This window comes from Strigops habroptila, chromosome 8 (genome assembly GCF_004027225.2).
Source record: "Strigops habroptila isolate Jane chromosome 8, bStrHab1.2.pri, whole genome shotgun sequence".
Classification (NCBI taxonomy): domain Eukaryota; kingdom Metazoa; phylum Chordata; class Aves; order Psittaciformes; family Psittacidae; genus Strigops; species Strigops habroptila.
The window spans coordinates 20918276-20945098 of NC_044284.2; the positions used below are offsets into that span (position 1 = coordinate 20918276).

At 37.9% G+C, this 26823-nt stretch overlaps 1 protein-coding gene across 1 annotated transcript; it reads right to left on the reverse strand.

Annotated features, from left to right (window-relative positions):
- On the reverse strand, positions 1-26823 carry PCOLCE2 (procollagen C-endopeptidase enhancer 2). The gene is made up of 9 exons (XM_030494579.1): positions 26735-26823; positions 25671-25779; positions 17933-18188; positions 16153-16277; positions 12683-12819; positions 8079-8233; positions 4350-4433; positions 2168-2335; positions 1-565 (listed from the first exon to the last, which is right to left on the reverse strand). The coding sequence occupies exons 1-9, from the start codon at positions 26821-26823 to the stop codon at positions 435-437; spliced, it is 1254 nt and encodes a 417-aa protein (XP_030350439.1). The 3' UTR covers positions 1-434.

Here is a 26823-nt window from a genome sequence, read left to right on the forward strand (position 1 = left end):
GTATGATTTAATCTTAAAATATTTTATTAAGCACAGATAATACTGCAGAAATCCATGTAATAAAACAACTTTAGAGAAAAAGCTAAGATAAAATGAGTTACTATAAATATTGCACTTAGAATTCTTATTTTACATACACAACTCCTTAAAAAATTGGACAATTATAAATTAACAACTTCCAAGTAACTGGAATTTGGTATATTTGAGATCAGATGGCTGTGCTGCAAATCTTCAGCTTTTAAGACTCAGGAGGATCTGTTCTTGTCTTGCACATGTATTGTTGCCACTTTGTGTGAGGGTGTGCTCAGGTGGATGGGAGGGAAGAAAGGGCAAGCGTGGTCTTAGTATTGACAATCGGTTTTATCTTCATGACTTACACTAAGTGAAAATTGTTTTTCAAGAGAGATGATAGAATGCAGCTGCAGAGTTTAGTTTTAACATGTTTTGGTTTTCAAGGCATTTAGGATCTTTGAGTTCTTAGTCTTAAAACTCATGACAAAGCTGTTGGGAAAGACTTTGCCTCTACCATCTTCTTCTACCTGGCCCATGATGATGTAGTTTAAACCTACAAAGGAGAGGATAAGATTACAAGACAGAAATCCAGGATGTGATTTGGTAACTATAGTTCTTTATCTGTGGTCCCTATTCCTTTGCACTCTGACCAATGCCTTCTCATATTTTTTTTTCTTTCCTACCTAAAACATATACTTCCTTACCTATCTTTGCCATGTTTTTCATATGTAAAATTATGTAAAATCAAAGTAGATATATAGCTAGGTATCTACTACATAATTAAATATATAGGAAATATTCATTAAATGTAGCCTGTCAAATGAGTCTGAAAGACATTAGAAATGCAGAATAAACACTGGATCACTCAGCTACTAACACCCCAAGTGGAATGTGTCTCATTCATTTTGAATATTTTCTCATTTGCTCAGCTTGTAGGATAAGGTACTTAAGTTTTTTTATTCTGCTTTCCTCCTCCAGAGACATAAACATTTTCTAGATATGTGAAGAGGCAGTCAAGCAAGCAAGGTGGACTTAATGTGTGATAAGCCCTGACTTCGGAGAAATGGGATGGATTTGCATATTTTTATGGCTTAGAAGGGCTAGGAGTTTGCAAGGCCTTAGGTTGGAAGGAGTGGTAGGTATTATAGGGGTATAAGCAAAAAAGTTTAGATATTAAGTAATGGCTATTAAATAATTCATGTTGATTTAGGAGGAGAAACAGAAGTGTGTGGTTTGGAGCCAGCAGTCTGCCTAAAAGGAGACAGTTTGTCCCACCAAGGATCGTACATCTCCCAGAGAGATGTCTAGTTCCCAGAGAACTAAAGGTAAAAGCAAAAGCTAGTTTCTAAGAAGGATTTTTCTCTTTGGTACTGCCCACTTTGAATTAATATGCTTCAATACCGGTAGTATCCTCAGTGTTATCAGGGTTTTTTGATGCTTATTATAGTATTTTGATTGTTTCCTCCATTTATGATCTCCTGCAGAGGAGAGGAGGCAGAGCTAAAAACTGGTTTATTTTTTTACTTGCTTCAATAAAAAATAGTCTATTTCTTATAACACCATATAGGTAGCTCTTGGTACATTTAACTGGAAATAATCTTGATTGACATCTTTACAGTATTGCTTAAGATAGCTATAGAAATACTGGCTGTTTTCGGGTACACAGTGGGCTTAATAGTGCTAGTATTTCTACAGTAAAGATGTAAATATATACAAGACCAAAGCAACAGGGAAATGTGTTGATTTTTGTCCTTTGCTGTGGCATACTGCTGTTCTAGGTTTAGCATGGTGGTGTTTTTCTCTTCTAAATAACTGTGTATGAAAACTAGCTCCAAAATCATACATGTAAAAAAAACCTGTGTAACTAGGCTTCATGAGAGAACCAAATCAGATTTTACTTGATCATTGGGTTTAAAAAAATACTTTTTTTTTTAACTCCTTTGATCTAGGTGAGTCTAATCCTCAGAAGTAAAACTGAAGAAAGCAATATAAAGCTGGATAACTAGTTATTTTTATACTAAATTGATTATAATATTAGTTGCTGATTATAGAAACAATTACTGTAATTTTACTGATTTTTGTGGTCATATTTCAAGTAGCAGTTTTCAAAATTGTCTTTTATAAACACACAAAGAGGTTATTTTTGTGTACTTACCTCTTCTGATGAGAGGACACTGCTTACATACAACAATAATCTTGGCACTCATACTCTTGCCAGCTTGCTGAATTGCTAAATTGCCCTCCTTATATACATTAATGATGGATATTGTGGCATGCAGACTACCAGCCCGTGTTATTGCTGTGATTACAGTTCCAGTTATCACTGGAAGAAGAAAAAACATTTGATGATCCATTTTTATTTAAACAAAAATTTTGAGACATAGGAAAAACTAAGTATATTAGTTCGTAATAAGGAGACAAACAATACTGGAAACACACACTAAAATCACCTGTAATAGATAACTTACTACTGACAAATTTTGGTGGCACCAAAATATAAAACTATTTTGGATGTATCAGTTTCTTGCAAGCCCAGTTCTGGGTTTTGATAATTTCAATTAAACAGTACAATTTGATACTACTTTAAATGACTAATTTTGAAACACTAGAGAAGTTGAATTGAAAACATTCTAGCCAAAAGCTGAATTCACAGCTCTCTGACACTCAATGAGTAGCAGGGAATAGTTAATGCCCTAGGAGCTACATTTCGATCTGTCTGAGGCCTGATATGGATAGGACTTTGCCAATTTCAGCTAAATTTTGATTACAGATTAGATTGTCATATCTTCCAGTGACCTCTCAGATGAAAATAAAGATACCGTTTTTATTCCCGGGATGACTACATTAACTTCTAGGCCCTTTATTTAGCAAAAGGGAATTATAAGTGGTATTAATAATAGTTTGGTTTGGTTTTCAGATCACCTTTTGTAAGTCAGCTATTCTGTCCTAGGATGAATTCGATCTTCAGTTATCAAGTATGTGCAGCCAGATTTATTTTACAAATCTGCATACTCCACATTTTGGGTTAGGCATTTGTAAATTTGCACGTTATCTTCCTTTAATCCAGAGCTTTTAATTAAATAGGAATGTTCAAGTTCAGTCAAAAGAGAACTGTGGATGTTAAAATGCTGGGTACTGCAGTTATATTTCTAGAAACAATAAAAATGAAATGTATCATGAAAGAGAAATGGCTCTTCTAAATTCATGAAGTCGGCAAATAAACTTAGAATAAATCATATTCTACAAACAGTACACTTTCTGTTCTTCCCTTAGGATACATTTGCATTCACAGTAGCATACAAAGTATTTTTACTCTTATTCCTTCCATGGAAAAGACTAAAAAAATGAAAGTATTTGACAAAAGGCATGAGAGAATATGATTTATTACTCTGATGCTAGAGGAAAAAGAACAAGTTTTATATAGTGTCATTTACCATTGACCACAAGAGCTGAGGTTTGGTCAGTAAGAGGAAACCTAAGTTTTGGGTTTTTTTCCCCTACCTGCTTTTGGCCTTGGGCCAGCCTATACTGGTTGCAAATTAAAACAGGCCAGTGTTCAAAAGTGGTAATGGGTCACACTGCAGCGTCTCCATTCTGCTTTAGGGTACAGACACAGCCCTCAACTGGTTTTCTAGCAAAATTATGCAATCCTGTGAGATTTCCTCAAATCTTATGGAATTAGCTGTAAAGTTAGAGTTAGATTAAAATGAACAAACAAACAAAAATTGGTGTGTGTTTGTGAAAATTATCCCATCAAACTTTTAGGCTTGTTATAGAGGATTAAAAAAACTTTTGAGTATTAGTGTCAGAAAATACTCTGAGACATAAGTGAATAAATCAGCAGTGAAAATGCCATCTAAACATATAGCAGGCACCATTTTCCCAAGTGATGTCTGTGTACAGAAAGCAGTGCTTGAAAGCTTCCATGCCTTCTAATTTCTTTTTAAAATATATTGGAAGTCTATGAATTGAATTGTGGAATAGTCAGCAGGTACAGCATAAATTGTGTATTGGCTGGTAACAGACAGATGAGATGACAATACAGTAATTGAATCACATCTCTCCTGTAGGTGGTTGTCTTACATTGTCATTTGCTTTTCAGATTGATAAAGTATGTGTGAAACACACACATATGCAGTTCCCATTTCGGAATATCTGTAAGAGTGTATTGAGTGATACACAGATACTAATATATGTGTCAGATATACACATAGGATGGTATAAAAAATATAGCCTATGTATTAATGATAAGTCAGAACTACATCTGGTAAAATTCCTATGAGTCTAACAACACACTGCCAAGTGAATAATTAAAAAGGAATAGTTTGCTTCCTTACCAAAGTTGCTTGAACAATAATTGCTTTCGAGAGTCCCGCTCCTCTTACACTTTTGCTGGCACAGGGCAACTGTAGGTTTCACAACTTTTTGAAGAGCAAAAAGTAAAATGAAGTATTTGATGCAAATGAAAAGCAGTATGGTTAAAAAAAAAAATAAATTAACAATCCTGATATATACATTAACTAGATCTGGTATTGCAAGGGACAAACACCACAATAGTGATACTCCTTTTCTCTGCCATCAGCTCCAATCACTGTCTTTCCATGTGTGTCCCAGCTCCGTATCTCTTCTAATGACCTTATAGAACAGGATATAACAGAAAATTTACATTTGATTGCAGTGCAATCTTAAATATGTAACTTAGTGTTGTTGTCTGTTGCCATACAGCTCTGGTGGTACACTGAAAGTGTCATAATACTACATTATAGTAGCACTTGAGAGGGAGGGGGTGACCTTTTGCCTGAGATTACTGTACTGTGATGGGAGAGATCAGAGTTCAAATTCCTGACTTTTCTATTTTCCTAAATTTCCCACATAGCTCTATGACATGTAGTACTGTATAGTTTTTATTGATGATATTTTGAAATAAAGCATAATGTTTGAAGTATCTGTTTAATATTGGAGACTGACATTTCCTTTCTGGAATTGAATGTTTTGTTTATAAACTAGTGAATACACTTTGTATTTTTATTATTGTTGATAGTCTCCACTTTACTCAGCTAACCCCTTCTATGTACTGTGTCCAATTGCAGCATTTTTAAGGCTTTTATGTTCTTTTAAAATTTGTTTGGAATTGGTCGATGATATCATAATTATTGGAAACATGGAGCTGAGACTGACATTAAAAAAAACCCAACCCCCTACAAACCCCTCATTTCCAAGAAAAACTTAATTAGTTTTGAAGAATATATTTGCAGGTTTTTACTTTCTTTAGAATGGAGCATTTTGCAGAAGTTTTGTTCAGCCTATACTTTCTGAAAAAAAAACCTTCTGACTAATTTTCCAATCAGTAATTTGTACTTTTTCTTTACATGAATGAATTGATGCTTTTCACAGTTTTCCAAGTTCCTGAGATTCAGCTGAATGGCATTAAAATTACTTTGTCTTTAGTGTTATCCCCATGACTGTTAGAAGATCCTCATGCTCATTGATTAACCATTCAAATCCAAAGTTTAAAGATAGGACCCCTTATTTTTCATTGATTTTGCATTGTTTGGCTTAGGTGGTTTTTAATTAGTCTTCACATAATTGGTATTCAGTGCAACTGTTTAGAAAGGTAAATGCCTCCTACAGGGAGAAGTGTTGAAAGAGCAAGCTCCTATGTCCGAGGCATATCTCGTGATATTCTACATGATGTAACCTCAGTCCTACAGTCAGAGATCTACATGGTCTCGGGAGTGAAACTCCCACCACCATCACTTCAGTTGCCTTGATGTGTCTGCACAGTTCTTTCCTACCAGTGTGTATTTCTAAAAATATTTTTAATTATATGCTGAGTTTCTCTTTATGAAGTAACCTGTGTAGAATACAATGTATAGAATACACTATGTTCAGCTCCTAGAACGGAACATGATAATTTTGCAAATTATTGTTTCAAATTACAGTTAGTGGTTGGCAGGGTGATATGCCATTTAATTAGTTTTCTGGTCTCACAATGTCAGGTGCTAGGTCAGGCAAGTACCTCCTATTTCAATGGTATGTGCAACACAACAAAAACTACGATTTTAATGTTCCTTGAGTCTCTCAATTCGGTGTCTGTAGCCGGAAGATAAGAAATGTAGCAGGTAGTGAGTCACAGGTGCATGCCAGTGTGGTAGCTGCCAAATATTTACTGGGGTGCTCTGATTTTTCTAAACTTAAAATTGGGGTTATACATTACTAGATAATCTTGTTTGGTCCTCTCAGTTTTGGTTTGGTTATTTTTGTGCTAACACTTCAAGTTTTACTTTTGAGTTTAGTGAATTTTGGTTGGTGACTAACTTTGCTATGATTTGTCTGCTACTGTTTGTACAGACAATTAAGGTATTTTAGTAAAATATGCCTTGTAGAAGGACCAAATTAAAAGTTTAGTTGCCTACCATTTTACATGTAGCCATATTGACACACAAATTCATGACTTGATCCAATGAAATAGGAAAATCCATTACATAAACATATGGATTAATCTTCATTACTTGTATTAATGTATTGTGTAGCATTTATTTATTTCTTCAAGTTATATTTTTATGTAAGTTAGAAATTGAAGTAATTCTTGGAAGTGCCTACTAAATTTAAATATTTTATTAATGCTTGGAGTTCTCTGCAAGTTTTAAAATGTCTGATTTGCAAGACAATAAGTGAAGCCTGGACACTTCTGAATGTAAATGATCAAAATTTAATTAAACTGCAGAGTTTTCTTGTGCTTTCGTTTGTTTCTAAGATCAGAAATGCCCACACCTTGCATAACTGATCAGATATTGAAGGGGCATCTTATTTCTGTCTGCCTAACAAGTTCTTTGAGCACCTTCCCTCTGTCGTCCTCAGATGACTTTGCATTGTTTTTATTTTCTAACATTGATGTTGTCATAAAAACTTACTTGGAGTTAATTAGTAAAGTATACCTCTTTTGCATGTGCACACACAAAGAGCTGACAGAGCAAAGCTTGATGGCAAAGCCCTGAGCACAAAGACAGCAAGAGATAGCTGACAGCCTGGATTACTTGACACCAAGTGTTTGAACTAACAACTTGGTTAAGAAGTTCTTTATAGTGAAGAACTGAATTATTTATTGTTAGAGAAACAGTCACATCACGATGATTTACAGGTCATTATAATTTCATTTTTATAATGTTTATTTTTCATCTATTTTAAAACCCTTTATTAGCAGTATTTAAGCACCACAGCTTCTAGGTTTCCTCCTGACAGACCACTGCTGTCCTGTCTTTTGATGCGTTTTAAGTACAAATTGGGTTATGCTTTGCAAAAACATCACAAATAATTTGGTTTTCTCCTACGCCTGTTTCTTAAATCTCTGACATTCAGGCTATAGAAATTGTAAGAATTTATCCCTCAATATCTCAATAATGAGGTAGTTTTGGCAATACCTTCAGAGAAATCCTCCTGCTGTCTAGTCTTAAATATAAAAGGATACTTATTTTTAGCATGACATAATTATTTATAAGTTCCAATCCCTGGGTTTCTTTGTTGTCGTTGGGGGTGGTTTGTTTGTTTTTAAAATAAAAATAAATCTAGGGGAGCATCACATTGAACCTGAAGAGGGCTCAGGTGGCTTCCATACCAATTTGCTTGATCTCAATAACTGTATGAATAAAAATATGGTCAGATCTTTACATATTAACTTGTGTAGAAGAAAGAGTTCCTTTAAATAAAAGCTATGTCCTGAAAATATATAGAACCTTTTATACAAAAGAATTTTGATCATCCGTTCTTCCATGGAATTTACTAGTAAACTGTCAAAAAATGAGGAGACAGGAAAATTCTCTCAGCTGGAGTTACTGTTACACTCACCTGAATAGATATTCTTTTAGCAATGTTAAGTAGATTGTCCCTCGAGTATACTAAGATACTCCCTTGCATATATTAATTCTAATTCATTCCCTCAACATTTGAAATACAATAAAATTTTAATTTTTAATATACTTTGCTTTCTATTATATTTTTCTGTAACCCTCCCCCTGTCCTAAAATAATTTATTTTTTATGAAATAAAATAAAGCCAGTAAAACTTACTTGAGGTAGCAGGGACTGTTGTGGTAGTAGGTGGAACTGTAGTTGTGGGTAATTTTTTTGGTCTAAATTTGTAATGGCCAATAAAACCATCAGCTGTTAAGCTTAAATCAGACAGAAACTGAATGAGCAACTCATTCCCCTCAGACAGAATAGGCCTGAAATAGAAAACCAGAATATTTCCATCATTCTGAATGTCAAAACCGAAAAGTAGCATTCCTCTTACACAAAAAAGAGGGATTACTTCACTTTAATTATTGGTCTGGATGCAATATGTGTCCCCAGAATAATACTGAAATACATGTTTGTTTGCTGGCCACCAGTCAGGCACTGGTATTTTGAGTGTGAAACACATTCTGATTAATCATCTAAACCTCTGATTTCTGAAGGTTATGTCAATATAGGTATCTTTAATTTCTTCTATGTGACTTCATTGCAGACTTCACTTCCTTGGAACAGAAGGGACTAGATTAACGCAGTGGGAAAATATACTGAAATCCTGAGCATGTAGCAGAGGTAAGTAAATGCTTTTGTTCAGTTGTTGGGGGGGTGGGTTAATTTGTATTTGTTTAATGAAAAACATATGACATATTTGGAAGGCCTTAAGAAAATTAATTCAGCATTGGATTCTGTAATTCTTCAACAAAAGCACTAAAAAGAAATGTTTTGAGTTATAATTTCTGTGGGCTCAGCTTTTGTCATTACCAAGCCCTGGAAGAGCTAATGGAGTTCCTTTCTTAGGATTTGAAATGTCATAAACAAGCACTGTTGAGTGTATTAGTTTTCAGTTCATAAACTGTGTAGTACCTTCTGTGATACTAGCACTAGCTGCCTCTGGATGTGGATGCAGTGTGATGAGACTTCATTCAAGACTACCGTTGGAGAAAATCATGTGGAATGCAAGTCCAGCCAAAGCATCACTTCTCTCATTCTTCTGAGCTTTCCACAGACCTTGTCTCAATATTCATTCATAATTAGTAACACAAATTTTTCAAGCAAAACCACAGGTTTTGGAAAGGGGAAGAAAAGTAAATACAGGGGCAAAAAAATCTTGGTGAGGAAAACAGAAAGTGGTTTTAAGATGCAGTTTAACTAATGTCTGTGTTGTTCCCAGGAAGTCCGACAGAGTTCATGACCAAGACTTTTTCAAAATGCTTAATCAGGCCTTTGAAATAAAAAGTTGTCATCATCTCCCAGGTTTTTTGGCAGGTGTTTCAGAAATCAGTTTACTCTGATGGTTGAGTCTGACATAACCGAAAGTAAGGGCTTGGTTATCTGGAATTCTGTAGACTTCAGATGCCACCATAGTTGCACAGATTACACTTTTCTTGTAGCAGTATTGACACAGGCTGTGGACGTAGGAGGGCACTAATATCAGCTGCCTGAGAGCTCTGTTTTGCTTCCCGAACACCAAATGGGAACTACAAATCAGAAAATCTGACCTAGCCTGTGTATCCTGCCTATTTTAAAAAGCCTTTTTGTCTGAGAAGCAGGGGTTTTTTGAATAATTACTAGTGAATTGCGATTATTATGTTTGCCAGTCATTTATGTAGCATAGTAATTGTATTTAGGAATCAGGTATGTGGTTACACTGTATGCTTGCTTGTCTGCAGTTAGATCTGAATTCATCTCTGCAACTGCCAAATGAGTTCAAGGTATCCACTTCACTCATACTTCTGAGGTATACTGTTTCTGTTATAGAATGCCATGTTACATTATCTGTGTGCTGGTTAATGAGTTTCACCTCGCATAATTACTGTGTCAGACATGCAACTAATGCTCTATAGAAGGCTTGTTTTGCAATTCAGTTTACATGCCATGATTTCTGGTTCTTTTACAACACTGGTCTTGTCCTTACTGTTTTTCTGAACCCAGCTGATAAATTATCATGAGAATTCTTCAGAGCTAGTGGAAAATCCCCAAAAGCCATACTTTCCCCTCTTTCACTGGATATAGAAGCTGACTATATACACATCTGCAAAGGAAAGTGACTATGTTCAAGCTCTATATTGGACCTCTGGTTAGGAAGCAATGCTATCCTAAAATGGACTTTCAGGACACTTTTTACATTCTGTAAAGGAAATCTTATCTCTAAGTTATGTGGCCTGGGTCTGAGCCCAGTATTATGCCCTTGTTTTCCTGTTTCACAAAGTCCGTACTAAAATGCCTGTACTTTGAAGCCCACTGGAGTTCGGCAGACCAATTTACAGCTTTGACATGCTGTGGAGAAGATGCTGAGCCATAGTTGAGAGGTGGTTTAGGAAACGACTTGTTACCTCTCAGGGTATAACTGGCACTTCTTCCTTTTGCACTGCCCTATCAGCCAACACCAGATCCTGATAGTAAAAAATGTACTTGCCCAGCTGGACTAGGTTTTAGCTGGAAAGAGGCAGCTAAGTCCCAGGGACTGAAGGCCACCAGCCTCATCTGCAAAGGGTGATGTTCACTGCTGCCTTCTGAGAACAAAGGGGAGGACAAGATCTTATGGAATTTGGTTCTTAGCTCAGTTGGAAAAGGTCTGAAATGTTGCAACTTGCATAGAGTTAAACTAGATTCTAATCATGCTTCTGGCTTTAACTCTGTTCAACTAGGAAGCAGATCCATTTGCTCCAGTGCTATGGATCTGAATTGTGGACAACAAAACACCAATGGCAGGAACTGAAGGCATGTGTATGGAACATCACTAGGTAAGTGTTTCTAATCAGAGATTCTGTTAGGTTTGGTTTTTTTTTTACAGTAGCTTGAAGGTAAATACCTTACTATTCTGCAGTAACAGTTGAGTTGTAAGGGATGGATCTGCAAAGTCATTCATGCTATGCTCACAATGGAATACTTGGTGATAAAGTATTAAGTAATGTAACTAATGTCTCTCATCTTCTGGTTGCTTTTTGAATCCTGACTAAAGAAGGAGGAGTCATTGCAATAGAATTCCTTTTGGGAGGATATTTTTACTTCAGATGATGGTGATTTGTTATCTAATACATACAGATGCTTGCAACATTCAGGTCGAAGAAACACATCACTCATTTGGACACCCATTCTGTCCAGCTGCAGTCATTCTAAGTGCCACAGCACTGCAAGGCAATAATTCATCTTAGTTTCCAGGTAAAGCTCTAAGCAATAAAGTATGAAGTCAGTTTCATATGAATAAATACGTGAGGCAAAAATGGAAAAATTCTTAATGTCATTTGGCAAAGAGGTGGAAGTGAATGACCAAGATTTTTAAGCCACCTCCTTGCCTTGAGGACTGAATACTAACTCTGTCTACAGAATCTCCCTCCATCTCACAGCCTGTGAGTTGAAGGCAATATGGAAAGATAATTTACTTTTGCTAGTGAAGTTTTTCCTGAAAACAAAGAAGTGATTATGTGTGTAACTACAGCTAGAATTTAGCCTTTTGCGTCATCTTAGTGGCCTGAATTACCTAGCACTTAAAGAATAATCTTACCTGTAAGACTCTCTTTTGTTAATATCCTTTTACAGAGCAACTTTTTTTAACTTTTCTACAAGAAGGGGACCTGAAAATGTAGAAAGTTTATGTAGAAAGTTTCAAATTGGAGGGGGGGGGAACGGAAAGAAAAATGTGCAACTTGAGACCAAAAGCCTAAGGTGGCTGAAAGAAACTGATGTTACTGTATTTCAGGTGCAGCTCTAACCTTAATTAAATTCTTGTCAAATTTCTAATAAATTTCTGTAGGTCTAAACTTACTCTGTTTCTAGCACTGTCATGTTATTACATACCTACTGCATGGAGAAGAAAAATCTCTAAACGGGCTCTTTAAAAAGAGTCCTCAGAATGTTTGCCTCCTCTCCCATCTCCTGAGGGCATACTATATAACCTTAAAAAGCCCAAACAAACAAAAACCACAAAAGACCTCATAGTAAATCTCAGTCTAGCAAGCTATGCTTAGAAACACTGAGGCATACACCTCTCCCCCTGTACCACAATTAACTGCTCTTGGCAATCAATCTACCACTTCTGAGATACAAGTTTAGTCACACACCTTCATGTATCTTTTTTAATAGCTTGTATTTCTTGAAACAAAATGCATCCTCTTCATCTTCTAGAGTTACTCAGCTTTAAGAAGATTGATGGAAGAGGAACAATGGGAAAGGAGAGCTAAAAATTACTAGCCTCACCCAAAAAACCTACTCTTTTGGGGGGAATAATTATGATCTACTCTTGCTAGACCTGATTATAGTTACAGTACCATTGGCTGGGTTGGGGATAGTTTTTGGGGATGGAAGGCTTGGAGGGATGGGTTGGTTTGGGGCGGGGGATAGTTGAGTTGTGGTTTGTGGGTTAATATTGGTATTATTCCAGTACCAATGGCATTGGCATTAGTACTGATGTTTTTAGATAGTGCCCTAATGATGGACAGGACAGAACACAGGTTGGAGTCAGCGCTAGTAGTGGAAGGAGAGAGAAAAGAGAAAATCCTAGTGGGAGAGAAGATATGAAGCAACTCCTAGAAGTTCAGTTTGGGGTAGAAAATATCATGTTTAATTTAAAAAAACAAGAAAAATATTTCAGCAGCCTAGTACAAAACTCTTAGCAAAATGAGACGCAGTGGTAGTAAAGTTTGTAATTTGAGAAAGTTACTTACGCTGGTGGACTGTCTCCGCAGTACTTCCCGATTCTTTTAGCATCATTTATTTCCCCACCATTAAACACTGCAACATAGTCATATCTGCAGTAGTTGTCTCTCTCCACATCAAACTTCTCAAACTTTAACTCTATTAGCTGCAGAGAAAGTTAAATAACTCATTATGGTTTTGATATACAGAGTTTATTAGTGCTTTTATATTAAGTGACCTCTTCATATGAACAACTAATTGATTTTTCTTTCCATAAAGGAAAAGTCCTTAGTCCACTTAACTGTGGAGCAAAGTATTTTAATCCATGTGGCTTCTCTCCAACAAATAGTTCAGCATATGACTAACATTCTATAAGACATTTTGTTCTCAAATCTATGCAAGTAACTTGTGATAAAGTAATTTTTATGAGTGAATGAAAACAGGATAGTAGGTGTTAGGTTGCTTTTAAAGTGACTGTAACAAATCTAAGCCACAAACAAGGGGCTTTTAGTGTCATTGTATCATTCAAGATACACTAAAGAAAAAGCAAGGGCAAAGTTGGTTAATAGCCATTTCACTGACTTCATTAAGAACAGGGTTTGAATCACTGTGGTTGCCAGTGCTGTGTTTACTTGATGCAGAAATAAAAAGGTCAGAAACAAAAATATTGATAGAAAGAAAATTAGTAAATAGTAAGACTAAAATCAAGAGGAAGTAACTGGGTAAAGGTATTGTGTTTCCATACATGATTTCCGTAAACATTGGGCTTTGGAAGTCGTAAGTGAGAACTAGTATAACTCTAATATTTCAAGTACTGATGCCATTACCTCCAACATGACATGTATTTATGGGCTTTTCTACTTAAGAAAGAAAAAAAATGGACAAGAAAACAGATATGGAATTTAATGCTCTGAAATGGAAGTTCTGCAGTATGACTCTGTCAGTTGTGTGTAGCAAGGAAGGAGAGCACAACATAACTGCACAATTGAAACAGAGGTAATATATGCATTTAGGTTGTTTCTTTATATGAAGCACAACAGTTTTTAAATCACCTTCCCATAAATAGCACAAATAAGGCTTGAATGACAGGACTGAATTGTGCCGATCATAGATATGCAGGATTTCTCTTTAAAGTTCTGTCTCAAACAAAGATGATATTAAATCTTTTAAGACTGTACAAAGAAAAAGGAGTCATTTGTGCATTGCATACACTTTTTTTGATTTACTGACAAAGTAAAAGTGGTCCTGTTTTACATTCATAGTAATGATAGCCTGCTATCACCTGATGTCTTAGTTTTGCCTGGATATGCTTTTGCACTATTCAGATATGTAAGGCATCATTTTGTTTCTCATGAAGTGTGAGTAACCTAGGGGGACTTCTTTTCAGAGATGAGTAACAGGCTTGTTTCAAAAACCTTATGGTTGTGAAGAAAAAATGCACTTCAGATAGAAGTACCCATCTGAATAACATGCTTATGATCAAAAAAGATTGTATAGAAAAAAGTAATGCAACTGGGAGTGGAAATGCTAAATTTTGCCATATCACGCAAAGCAGCAAGCCATAATATCTAGCTTACTATTGGTCCTAAGTGCACGGTGCAGTAATAAAGAAGTATTTCATGATAGAATAGAAGCTCTTAACCATCATAAGAAGCTCTTACATCTTCTGTAATAAAAGAAGTAATTATAGATTTTTCTTAGAAGCAAAAGAGTGCCTTGCTTTATTGCTCACATGCTTGTGAAAGGGAAGGAGAGACAATGGCACCTAAACTTTTGGCAAATGGAAGAGTGAACAGCTTTTCATGTGCACTTGGAAGGAAGATGATTATTCACTTTCCTCAAAAACGGCTTTTCACTGACAAAATTCTGCCTCATTTGCATGCAAACAACCACTATTGCAGTACATGAAAAATATTTATTTGGAAACTTGTAGATCTATGGAACAGAATCCTCAAAATGTACAGAATATGATGTCCTTATTTTTATGCTTACATAGCCTTTCTACAAGCTTAGGAAAAGTTTTTAGGCTTATCTAGAGATATTTGGAAAGAACCAAAGTAATCTGCAGTTTACAGTTAAGGTTTTAAAAATCACTGCCTATCTGTAGGATTGTTAAATGACCTGTATCTAGCAAGCAAGGAATGTGGATTAAAGAAGAGTACAGGAAAGACTAAGCTGATACACTGCTGCAGTTCAAGGGATAAAATATCTTGGTAAATGGAAAAGTGTGAAAGATCCGAAGAATATATTTATGTGGGGCAGGTTTTTTTTTATTTGGAGGATTATGGCCATGAGCAGAAGATTAAGAGGAAAGTTGTCTTTACATATAGAGGAATTTAAGAAGCTATATGTGGTTAAGAAAAGCAACCTACCAAACATGCTTGGTGACAAAAACATTCAATCATAGTAGACTTCCTGCCAAGGTACAGAGCATATGGCTCAGCAACAACCAGAAAATGTGAAGCTAGGATTGAGATTAGCCCTACAGTGTAAGGAACACACTTGTGTTTGCCATGTGTGGCAAATGGTGGCAAATGAACCCTCTTGGTCTGCTGTCACATCTCTTCAGGGCTTAATGAAATTGTAACATACGCTCTGATGTTATCTGGCTAACTAAGGAAGCATATTATGAGATGGTGCCTTCAAAATATGAAATAAAACTTTATGAAATGTACATTGAAAATTCCAGTGCAGGACACATCTGGATATATTCCCTGTACTGTAGGCAGAATAAAATTTCTGCTTTTAATAAATTCAATCAGCTCTGCCTGGGTACCTGAATAACAAACCGCAGCAACACCAATAAATGCTACTAATGTTGTTAGACTTAAACATAGCATTGGTCATGATCATGTTTGGTCTTGTGATGATCATCTGCCCTAACTCAATTTGCATGATGTTTTGTTAATTAACAAAATAAGCTTTAAAATGCCCGTTTTCAAAGCCTCACAAGTTACAGATGCTTTAAAAAGTTTATTTAAGGAGGTTTTAAACTGAAGGAGTTTAGACAGGATATTAGGAAGAAGTTCTTCACTGTGAGAGTGGTGAGGCGCTGGCACAGGTTGTGCCAGCTGTGGCTGCCCCATCCCTGGCAGTGTTCAAGGCCAGGCTGGACAGGGCTTTGAGCAAACTGGTCTAGTGGAAGGTGTCCCTAGTTCCAAGGGGGTTGGAACTGGATGAGCTTTAAGGTTCCTTCCAACCCAACCCATTCTATGTAAGACATGAATATATCAGTGACAGAGGAGGACATGCAATGTTGAGAAAGCACAGGAGTTACTGGAGTGAGCCAGGCAATACAGGAGAGGAAGGCAGGTATTGTTGGAGCTTAGGTGTGCCTGTACTCCTTGCATAAGCCCAGCCTCACATGTCAGCCAGACAGCATTTTTTTTGTTCCAGTGCAACGCAGGCAGTGTGTTGTGCAAGCAGGCTGTCATGAGGTGTTAGTCCTTGTACGCAATGGAAGCTGGGCCGTCCCGGCAGGGCGATGGCAGCGCCTTACCTGGTTCTTTGGGGCGATGATGTGCCAGGAGCAGGTAACTCCCGCTGGGTAGTCTCGCTCTGGCCAGTTGGGTGTTTGGAAGGACCCTGACGGCTTCTCCAGTCGTCCCCCACAGTACTGGTCACCTGCAAGCACAGCACACCACGCTGACCCCAGTGCAACAGCATGCAGGTAGCCCCAGTAATGTACTTGTTTTGCTGCAGGGGCCTCGGTGAGGCGACATGGCCAGTCCCAGCCAGTCCTGCCACAGCCCCACCACTGGACATGGCTGAGCCCTTCACCTCAGCTGGTGGCACCTCTGAGAAAATGTATTTAATTAAGGGCAGAAAAGGCCAAATGTAGATGAAGAGGGGGATAAAAAAGAAGAGTTAGAAATGTTCCTGTGCACACCAGGGTTGGAGGAGGAGGAGTTGCAGGTGCTGGAGAACTACCCCACAGCCCATGGGGGAAGCTGTGCCAGGGGGCTGATGGGTATTGCTGGAGGAACCACAGTACCCACAGAGCCCGTGACAGAGGGATTTTTTTCCTCCATATCTCCTCCTCACAGTCCCAAATCACAAAGCTACATCATGTATGTAATCCTTATTTATAATATGATTATGAACCTTCTTTATTAACTGTATCACATCACAGTCATTTAATATATCTTTCAAGAAGTTACAAATACAGGGATACAGGGAATTACTCATCGCCTGCCCTGTGTCTGCCTAACAACCTGTCTAATCTGCTATCGTGCTAATGGCAAAAGCCTTGAAAGAGAGTCCCTCAGCAGGGCGATGCCACCTCCCTGTAACCTTCCAGCCTCTCGCAGTTCATGGTCTTCCCAGGCACAAGACAATGCCTTTATGTTTAATAATACCTAACAATTTTTTCTTTCATAATTGTTTTTAAACCAGTGTAGAAATTAACAATCCACAATGTTCCCTGTCACAGCACTCCACCACTTCACAGCTCACTGAGAAAAATCACTTCTTTTCAGCCTCTTGCTCATCTGGTTTTTGTATAAGAAGAGATAGTGACTGTGGTCCCTGTTCAATTTCTCTGTACCAGCCATGCCTTTAGAGCCCTCTCCTACACTCCTCTTGACCTTCACTTTTGCAGCATGAAGGAGTTCCATGCTTTGCAGCTGGTCTTTGTGTAGAAGATGTTCCATAACTCTTTCATACTTGTTGACTCTGATTGCTTCTGATAGTTTTATTATATCCTGTTCTGAGATGGGAACATCCAAATGGCACACAGTATTAAAGATGTAAATCCATTATGGATTTATAGGGGCATAATTTGTTGTTTTATTTGGTCTTTATTCCCTTTTCAAAAAATTGTTAAGTTTCTGTTTCTTTTTTGATACATATTGAGCACTGGATTGATGCTCAACTATTTTCATAAGTTATCTATTTTAAACCTGAGATCTCATTCCTAAGTGGTAATAGTAAATTCAGAGCCCATTGTAGTGTACATGAAGTTAAGGTGATTCCCCCGTATTTGCAACTTTTATCTGTATTGAATTTCATCTGCCATTTTATTGACTAGCCATTACCATATTACTACTAGGTGCAGTTTTTCCGCAAGTCTTACAATAGTTAGCCGCCCTCTTTACTACTTTGATTGACTGTGATTAAACAGTTATACTTTGCGATTTTCTCTGCAAGATAATTAATGAATATGTTGAACAGCACAATACCTAACATCTCTGGCATCACGTCTTTTCAAGCATTAATGTGGCTCTCCATAGGGTTGTACAGTTATATTTCTCTTTGGCACATATGTAATTGTTAATTACCTCTTTCATGCGGTTCTGCTGCAGAAAACTTTGCAATGAATCCACTTCCAGCAGTATTAGCATCTGAAGTCATCTGCACCAACATTTTATTGCTGCTGGATACAAGAGCACCTGGTTTCACAGTACCACAGAATCTGCCTATGCGTTGTCCATTGGCATGGCCATTGTATATGTCCACAAAATCATATCGGCACAAGTTGTCACTTTCCAGGTCTAAATATCTAAAAGAAAGAACCACCACTTTTCCTTCTGGGACCTGCCGAGAGAGGGAGGGAGGGAGAGATATATCTTGAAGCGTGACTGATACCACGTATCTATCTGACCTCACTATTTGCATGAGTATTTTTCATATCCTTCGCTTCTTGCCAGGTAGGCTTTTTGTCAAGTATACTTCAAGCAGAAAGGTTTTTAAAATCACATTGTACCAATCATAAGAACAAAGCTCTGGCCATCTCTGTTGCCATTACTTTCTTCCTGATCCACAGTATTGTCTTGCCAGGCTCATATAGTCGATTATATAGCATCACCACCCAGTTCGGCTTGGCATGTTTCTCTTATTTTTCTGCTGAAAGTATGCAATCAGCCATGCAGCTCCCTGTCACCAAGTGAAATGAGGAGGATGAGAGCAATATGTTAAAAAAAAAAAAAAAAAAAAAAAAAGCAGCAATTAACAATTTTGAACAAATGAAATGGCCTCTCTTATTTGGCTGATTTGTGTCATCAAGTTTCATAGTTTGAAGGATTTTTTTATTTACTGACACATAACTTGCATTTATAAATAAAATTGGAAACTTTATGGCTAATGCTGTACAACCCTAATAATTAGTTATTGAAGTGAGGACATTTAGCTTGAAGGCTGCAGTGAAAGAAATGTATTTGGAAAGAATATGTAAAACTATGAACAGAGAATTCAAAAGAACCATTGGTGGGTGTCCTCAATACAGAAGAGTTTTGTTTTCTGAAACACCTGAGGAAATATAAGAAAGCAAATCTTCTTACATGTCTGCATCTGTGGACATTGCAAAAGAGGCAAGAGTACTGAGAAGGATGTAAATTGAGAAAACATAATAGTTTACAAGGAGGAGAACATTTCCTGGGATAGAGTTGCAAGCTTTTAAGAGAATAAGCAGCATACTGAGAAGTGAAAACTATTCTAACAAAGCACTCAATGCTATGCAACAGGACAGAAAGAAGGGAAACAGTATTTTGCAATATAGAGGGATGCTAGACAGGCAGAGTGTAATTATCTGCATTCAATTCATAGCCTAGAAGAGTGGTTACCTATTAAAATAATTGCATCTGTTCTATTTTACTGAGACACTGCTATTTTCTACTTTTAAATATATAACACACTATATCTGCAGTAAGTCCATGTTTCAGCCACTTAATGTAAGAGTTCATGAATTCTTTCCTTCCTTAAGAGTGACTCATTTTAAAACACCAGTTTGAGATAAACTGTTCCTATATGAAACTGTCAAACAGTGGTTTTAGCTATTGAAACTCGCAGCATTAAAATACCTTGTCAGGTATAGATGGAGGTGCTATAGATGGAAGTGACCACTTAACCCACAGAAGATACTCATACAGGCAGCAGCTCTAGATGTGGTAAGTGTGCTGTAGATATGGTAAGATTACTCATTCGTGCAGCTGCTTTTACGTCCGATGCTGATAGTGATCCTGCAGCAGGACAGACTTATGCATGAGCTGTTTTCAACTGCCTGGACCCCATGTACACGCTGGCTGACAAGCCCCACTGCAGTTCCCGTTGCTGGCTTCAGAGTATATTCCTTTAAGTTCAAAGTTCTCTCAAAAATGCATTCAGTTCCCCTGTGCTGACGTACATCACTACTACTACTACTACTACATCAAAACCACAAAACTCATCTGATCTTACTCTGAAATTCCAAACCACAATGACTATGCTTTAGAAAACTGTAAAGCCAGATATTAGGTTTAAAACTCAGGCTACTGAAGTGAGCAAGCCCTATAGCTGGTAACAGAAAATATTCTACATGTATATTTATTCTGTGAAAGCAATATGACTCCTTGAATCACTGCTCTCATAACTAATTCTCTTTACTATTGCATTCACTTGTCTGCTGGTCTGAATCACTAAGAAGCATTAAGACAGAGCCATTTTAATGGAAAAAGAGCTAAAAGGAATTTGGTATTCCTGTCAGAAGACCTGAATGTTATTTATGGTTATACTACAAACTCTGTGTGACCGGACAAATCAGTTAAAAAATGCTGGCTGGAAAGTTAGTCAGATAAGGTCAGATTTAGGCAGTTAAATTAAAGCAGCCTTTTTTTCCAGAAGTATGTATGTAAAATAACATACAGTCATTTGGGTTGGAACACTGGTTATTCATAAGTTTGTACAACTGGTAAAACAGGATCCAAATGAGGTGACCTTTAAAGGTCATCATGTTTTAAAACAGACTGAGCTGTTATACCTACAGTTAAGATTGTCCATCATTTTCCACTGTCTTGTGGTTTTGCTACAACTTGCCCATCTTTAAGAAGTTTCCCCTTTTCCTTCCACTGCTTCTGAAAGTTGAGCAGAAGTTGCTCTATCGTATTAAATAGTTTTGTCAATACCTCTGGTATTTTTTCCCTACTTTCTCAGCTTGAATTGTGTCTTTGAAGACACCTACTCCCTCCCAGAGTTTGAAGAAGGAAGTGGAAATGTGAGAGGTGGCTGGTTCTGGGGTAAGAAAAAGTCTTTTTGCTGTCCTTGTAAAAACGCATTCAGATTCAGCCAAGTGGTTATCCCTCAGTGATGCTGGTGGGTGCTCAGTGGCAGCTTTGTGCACATTGAACCAGCACTTCTATTAGTTCAATCTACTTAATCTTGGTCAAGAATGTTCCCTATCATGTACTGAGTTTCTAAGTTTTGTTTTGCAACTGTTTGTAAAAAATGTGGAGGAAAAACTCAGCCACTTGGTCATGAATGTTTAACAAGGAGCCTACTCCAGATTTTAGTCATCAGAATAATCCTTGCTCACATTTAGCTGAATGTGGGGAGATAAGTCATTTACAAAAATGTGTGAACTGAGGACCTTAATCCTGGACGCTACTTAGTGCCACTACTTTATAAAATAATGTCACTGCTTATTAAAATAATATTTTTCATTATTCATAAAAATATCAAATTTGTTCCAGCGTGTTAAATCAATTAAAAGTTTGTAGTCTGACCAGCTGACTTTCAAGAGTGCAGAGGATGGTGATTCCACATTCTGACAGCAGCCGCTCTCGTTTGCAGCTACTCCCAAGGAATCCCACCCTAAACACAGTCGTCCTTGCAAAACAATGCTTTTCTTTCATTTCTACCTTTCCCTTTTTTAAATGTTGAAAACGAATGTGCTAAAATCTGCCAATGTTTATCTTAGTACATTTAAAATACTGTTCCATGAGAAACACAGGGGAGAATGCAAAGGCCAGCATGACTCAGTGCTATTTACTTTGAGCCATGTCTGAGACTGATGCAGTAAGATAATGGGATACTTCAGAGGAAGAATTGGAAAGAATTGCAGCTCTTAACAAAGAAAAAGAAAAAGAAAAAAAAATAATGAGGAGGAGGAGTCAAAGGAAGAATGTGTGATGCTTCCCCCTGCAGGGTGTGCCTCATTTTCTGATTTATCCATCCAGCTGATATCTTTGAACGACAGAGGCACTTTAGCTTCTGCATCTCCTTGTCACACTGAGGGTGACTGACCCATACTTTTTTTCCCTCTGTTTCCCTTCATATTTTAACTCTATGGACTTCTTTAGGATCAGAAATTATGACGCTAAACTCATGTGAAGGATGCATTACTTCTATTGAAGGCTAAAGGAAAACAGCACTCCCTGAATTTTTAGGGAGTTTTTCTGTAGCTTAATTCCCTAAAGTCATGTGTGTAGACTATTAACCTCTTGAAAAGGGCATGAATATTTCATATATACAAACCACCACAAAACAAGGTTCTTTTTTTTTTTTAATAATTCATTGCAGGTATTTCATATAATATTAATCAAAGTTCACTTACATTTAAAATTGTTATGCTGGTTTTCTGTTGTTCTGACTGAACGCAAAGCCCTCTTCATCATTGTGCCTCTCTGTTTCTGGGGAGAATTCCCAGACTGTCATATTTTCCAAAATCACTTGGTTTAGATTATTTGCTTCCAAAATAATCTTTTGATAGGAAAAAACCCTTAAATGCCAACTTTCTGGGAAAATATTTTGCCTATTTTTTTGAACCTATATTGTTGATGGGTTTAATATATTTTGGTGTATGTTTAATACCAAAATTTAATACCAAAATGCTGATTGTATGTTTTGCCTTAGCAGTCCTAGGTAGACTTGAAAAACACATCAGCTACCTGCAAGCCGAACATATTATTTCTCTCTACTGAGAATGAATGTGAAAGTTATTTGGAGTTACATGTGGAAGAACCGCGGTTCCTGCCTAGTTGCTTGTTGCCCAGCTCACCAGCCACAGAGGAACAGCTCTGTAAAAAAATCCTATTAGCTGCTCTTCCTGACAAAAAGGCGCTAGATTCTGTTCAGCTCTTCCTTTTCTGGCAATACAACCATGCATAAAGATCTGTTCTCTGTTGGAAGGGGCAGTTTCACACTGATAAGGGAAAACAAATGCTTAAAACATAGAGAAAACTAAAATATTTCACTCTCCCAGGGTAGATTCCCAGCTCCTGTAATAAGTAGCTTTTTCGAACCTTGCTTATTGTCAGCAAACCTGCTGGAACACAGCTTCTGAACCTATAAAAATATAACCTTACATAACTCTGACAGTCTTCAGTATTATTGTTGCACATAAAGTTGTTAGAATTTTATGGGAACTACACAGTCTGCCAGAAAAACACAGGACAGCAGTCCAGATTCTTGGATTATGTGACACATTTATATGAGGTGATGGCCAAGAAGGATTACAGAGTATTAAAATGAAATGTATATGACATATTTTAGATAAAGCTACATACATTATTATAGGAAAGGAAATAGCTGTACAGATGACTTCTTAGCAAAGCCAGCTAAAAGCTGCTGGGTAGTCTGCCAAGGTTGTAATATAACCACAAGCATGTGCTGAACACTTCTTAGAGCTCTCTAGAATAGAGAAGCTGTTTTCTTTAGCCAGCTGAAAAAGTCCCAGTCTCTTGAAATAACAGAACCATAATTGAGTTAGAGAGACTCTTTAAGGTTTAGCAAACCAGTTGGAAAGATTTCAGCTGATACCTGAATTGCTTTATCTGTATTACCCATAACATTTTCTAAGCGTATTTTCTTCTAAAGAATGAAATAGCTGCCACTCTGCCTTTGTGGATTTCATCCATAGACGGGTGAGATCCTGTAGTTGAGAAAACAACAGCTTCATGCTTCTTGCGACCCAGACCCAAAGTGAGTCAGTGTCTCTTCCAGTCTTGCAGACTTGTCAGATCCTGCATTAAGCAGAGTGTTTTCAGGAAGGTGTTCACAGCCCTTGGCTAAAACGGACAGGCAAAAAGCCTTAGTCACCTTCTAAGATCAGATGCTAAATGAGGAAGCCTAACAGTAACTACAGTATATTTCTTCATGGTCGTATAACTGGATTTCTTAGTTGGGTGCTATTGCAAGCTATTCTGAGCCTCACCAGTATCAGTGAAAGAATTTTGTTGCTTAGATTCAGGTTAACCAGACCCTTGAGTGTACCACTTTCCCTCAGTTTAGTTAATCACCCTGTTTTTAGAGAGGATGCAGGCTTAGTTTTGAAAGTTTTGTACTTCTTGCTTTCCCTACCTCCCTCCTGTGCATCCAAAGGACAGGGCGTTCTACACGGTTGATGGGGGAAAAAAATCAGCTTGGCTTAGTGAGCAATATTGCCTAATAGGGGTTAAATGAGATGGGAACAAAAGAAGGCCTGGACTATTGGAGTTGTGCAGCCCTTTGCTGGCTTTGGGTGAGCTACAGAGAATAGGTATGCAGCAGTCAAAGAGCAGGAAGAAATGGCAGCACAGCATAAAAGTGGGAGTCAGGATGATCATGATATGCCAGAAGCCATCGAGTTCCTCCCATTGTCAGTAAAGCCCAAGTGCAGACACACAGCTTTGTGGTAACTCTTCTCACAATGTCCAGGCTAACCTGGATGCTCAAATCTTGATGGCAACAGCCACATGAAGTCTGCAAGAAAACCACTCTGTATGGACTTTTAAAATCAATTGTTCTTTTCTCCCTCTATCCCCAACATATGATGAAGGGCAGATCCATGGGATGCTTCAGTAAATGCTTCCTCACTGCTGCCTCCATTTGTAATCTGAATATTTTAATGGTAAAAAATTTATGCGGTTACAATCAAAATTATTGATTTCCTCCAGGTTAAATTTTGAACTTTTGAAGAGCTAATACTGGGTTACATTGGTAAACTAAGTTGGGAGGTTTTTCCCCTTTTATTTAAGGCATGTGTGCATGAATCCAAATGCAATTTGCGTCTGCTCTTCAGACTGTAAGGTAGGCTATGCTAATTGCTGTAATCTCAGCCTCTCAATAGCAGGAAGCAAGTTTGTTTATGGACATACACTGTATTTCACATCATTCTCTTCTGGATAAAGTCAGTCACAGATGAAAGATAACCTCCAGCTTGGCCCTAATAGTAATGTAACATAAAGGTACAGAAAGCAGCTGTTGCAGCCTCACTGGTATCCTTCAGATAAAATGATTAAAATGACATCACTCATTTGGTACGAGATTCATTTTAACTGAACACTGTAAACAGATCAATGTCTCCCGCTTTGCGTCAGCATCTCTATAGTAGCAGGAGACAATTACGCTGTGACATCCTATTCTACGGCCAACACCTAGCCTGTAATGCAGTCTTTTGAACTGAAGTTTAGTGATCCTGTCAACACACAGACTAATTTGGGGGGGTTTATGCTTTCTTATGCTTCTTTTCTCTAAAGCTCATACTCTACGCCTGAATGTTATGAAGTTATTAGTGAACTGTGCCTAAAGAATGGAAAGGAAATTTGGTGGACAATTTTGGAGGGCTTAATTTGTGCAGATGTGAGGAGAAGAAATCATTCATTCAATCCCTTTCTCAGAGTCTGTGAATCAAGACATATCCAAGACTGGAGTGTTTAGCCTCATTGTTTAATGGCATTTGCTGTCCACGAATACGATGTCTCTACCCTACAGCCTCATTTAAGCATCAAAATATCAATCGTTCCACATGGTTTTGCATGGTCATTTATAAATGTAACAACACTTCCCTATTGCTTTGGCAGCTTGCTGTATGACATACTCCAGACGTCCTGCCTGGCAGAACACAGTTATTAGCACAGGACAAGCAAACCTGTCTGAATCCTGAATTTGTTTGGTTTTGCTTGAAAATTTTTCTAGGTCTTCCTGCCAACAAATTTTTCTTTTCATTATCTACACCTCACTGCTTTACTTTAATCCATTTGATCCAGCTATTGCTTTCTGCTGTGACTGGAAATGTAGATGTTTACTTTCCAATGGTTTAATTTAAGACAAGTAGAGGTGTATCTCTGGAAGTCAATGAAAATTTGCCTCTGACATTAAACAAGGTCAGTTCTATTTCAGCCACTATTATCATATTGCAGCAACCCTAAAAAGCTCCCGATAGTTGAGCTGCTCTGAATTACTGAGTTCATTATTGAGCATATGTTATCCCATGTAAAACACTGGCATTAACAACAAATAGCTCTTCATTATCTTCAGCACTGATTTCGTGATATTAAAAATTCTTACTGTGATTTTCCAAGTACATTTGCTGTTTGGAGGGTAGACTCCAGGAAATCCTTCACTCCCAATAAACCCTGACTCTCCAGATACAACTCCTCCACATGTAAATGTAGGCCTGAGAATAATAGGAGAAAGTAGTGCTTAATTTTTAAATATATTTCATTTCTTCTGTGAATAGTAGTAAAAAGGCATGGACTGTCTTAAAAACACAGCTTAAATACTTAGAAACATTGCTAACTTTAAACATATGCTTCATTACTAACATAATTTCACTGCTGACATAGAATGTGCAATTTAACACACAAACTGAGGTGTAGAGGAAATTAACTACTTGGACCGTAATTCTGGGTTTACACAGACTGTTATCCTTCCTTTTTTAGTTCATAAGATGGAAGTTGTGGTGGTGTGATACATCACTGCAAATTGCTATCAAAATGAAAAAATAATTACTAAAAGTGATTGTTAATGACTTTTTTATGATATATAGTAGTAATTAAAATAGCACAATAATAAAAATAAACTTTGATTCCTTTCTATTCCACCCTGAAATGCTTCGAACTTGGATATTTTCATCACGTAAGTCACTTTGGAAGTTTTCTCCACCACAGGAACACAACCCACCACGTGCACCAGTCCTGCTGCTCCAACCTGGCAATGAATCCTGCGCCCTGATTTTGCTGGGGTGAGGGCGTTCAGGGGTCCGGTGTCAGCTCCCTGCTCCGGGGATAGACAGGAGCCCCCCCAAAACCTCTGCGCAGAACCACAGTCTTACTGCTGAGGACACGAGGGTGAGTGAGTGCCCCGCTGAGCTTCAGGTACTGGAACGTTATGTCATACCGTTATGTTACGTTACGTGATGTGTTACAGGGGCTGCTCTGGCAGTGGCCTGTTCCCGTGGGAAAAGCCCCTCTCCGTGCCCTCCCCTGATGCGGAAACGGGCAATGAAACACCCGCGGGTGCTGCCTGGGGGCAGCGGAGGCGCGGACGCGCGGCGGCCACCGCCGCTGCGGAGAGAGGGAGGCGAGGGGAGGGCGCGCAGCGCTGCGCGGGCGCGGAGGGACGCGCGGTACCTGTGCGGCGCGGCCGCGGGGCGCGCCGCCGCCGCCACCACCAACAGTAGCGGCAGCAGCAGCAGCGGCCGCGGGGCGGCGGGCGGCAT

What these genes read in the sequence shown, in the direction of transcription:
- PCOLCE2 (XM_030494579.1), bottom strand. Translation starts at nt 26,823, where the DNA reads ATGCCGCCCGCCGCCCCGCGGCCGCTGCTGCTGCTGCCGCTACTGTTG. An exon ending in AATGTACTTGGAAAATCACA is followed by an intron (nt 18,189 to 25,670) that starts GTAAGAATTTTT and finishes CTCTCTCGGCAG; the next exon opens with GTCCCAGAAGGAAAAGTGGT. An exon ending in TGCGGAGACAGTCCACCAGC is followed by an intron (nt 8,234 to 12,682) that starts GTAAGTAACTTT and finishes TTTCTATTTCAG; the next exon opens with GCCTATTCTGTCTGAGGGGA.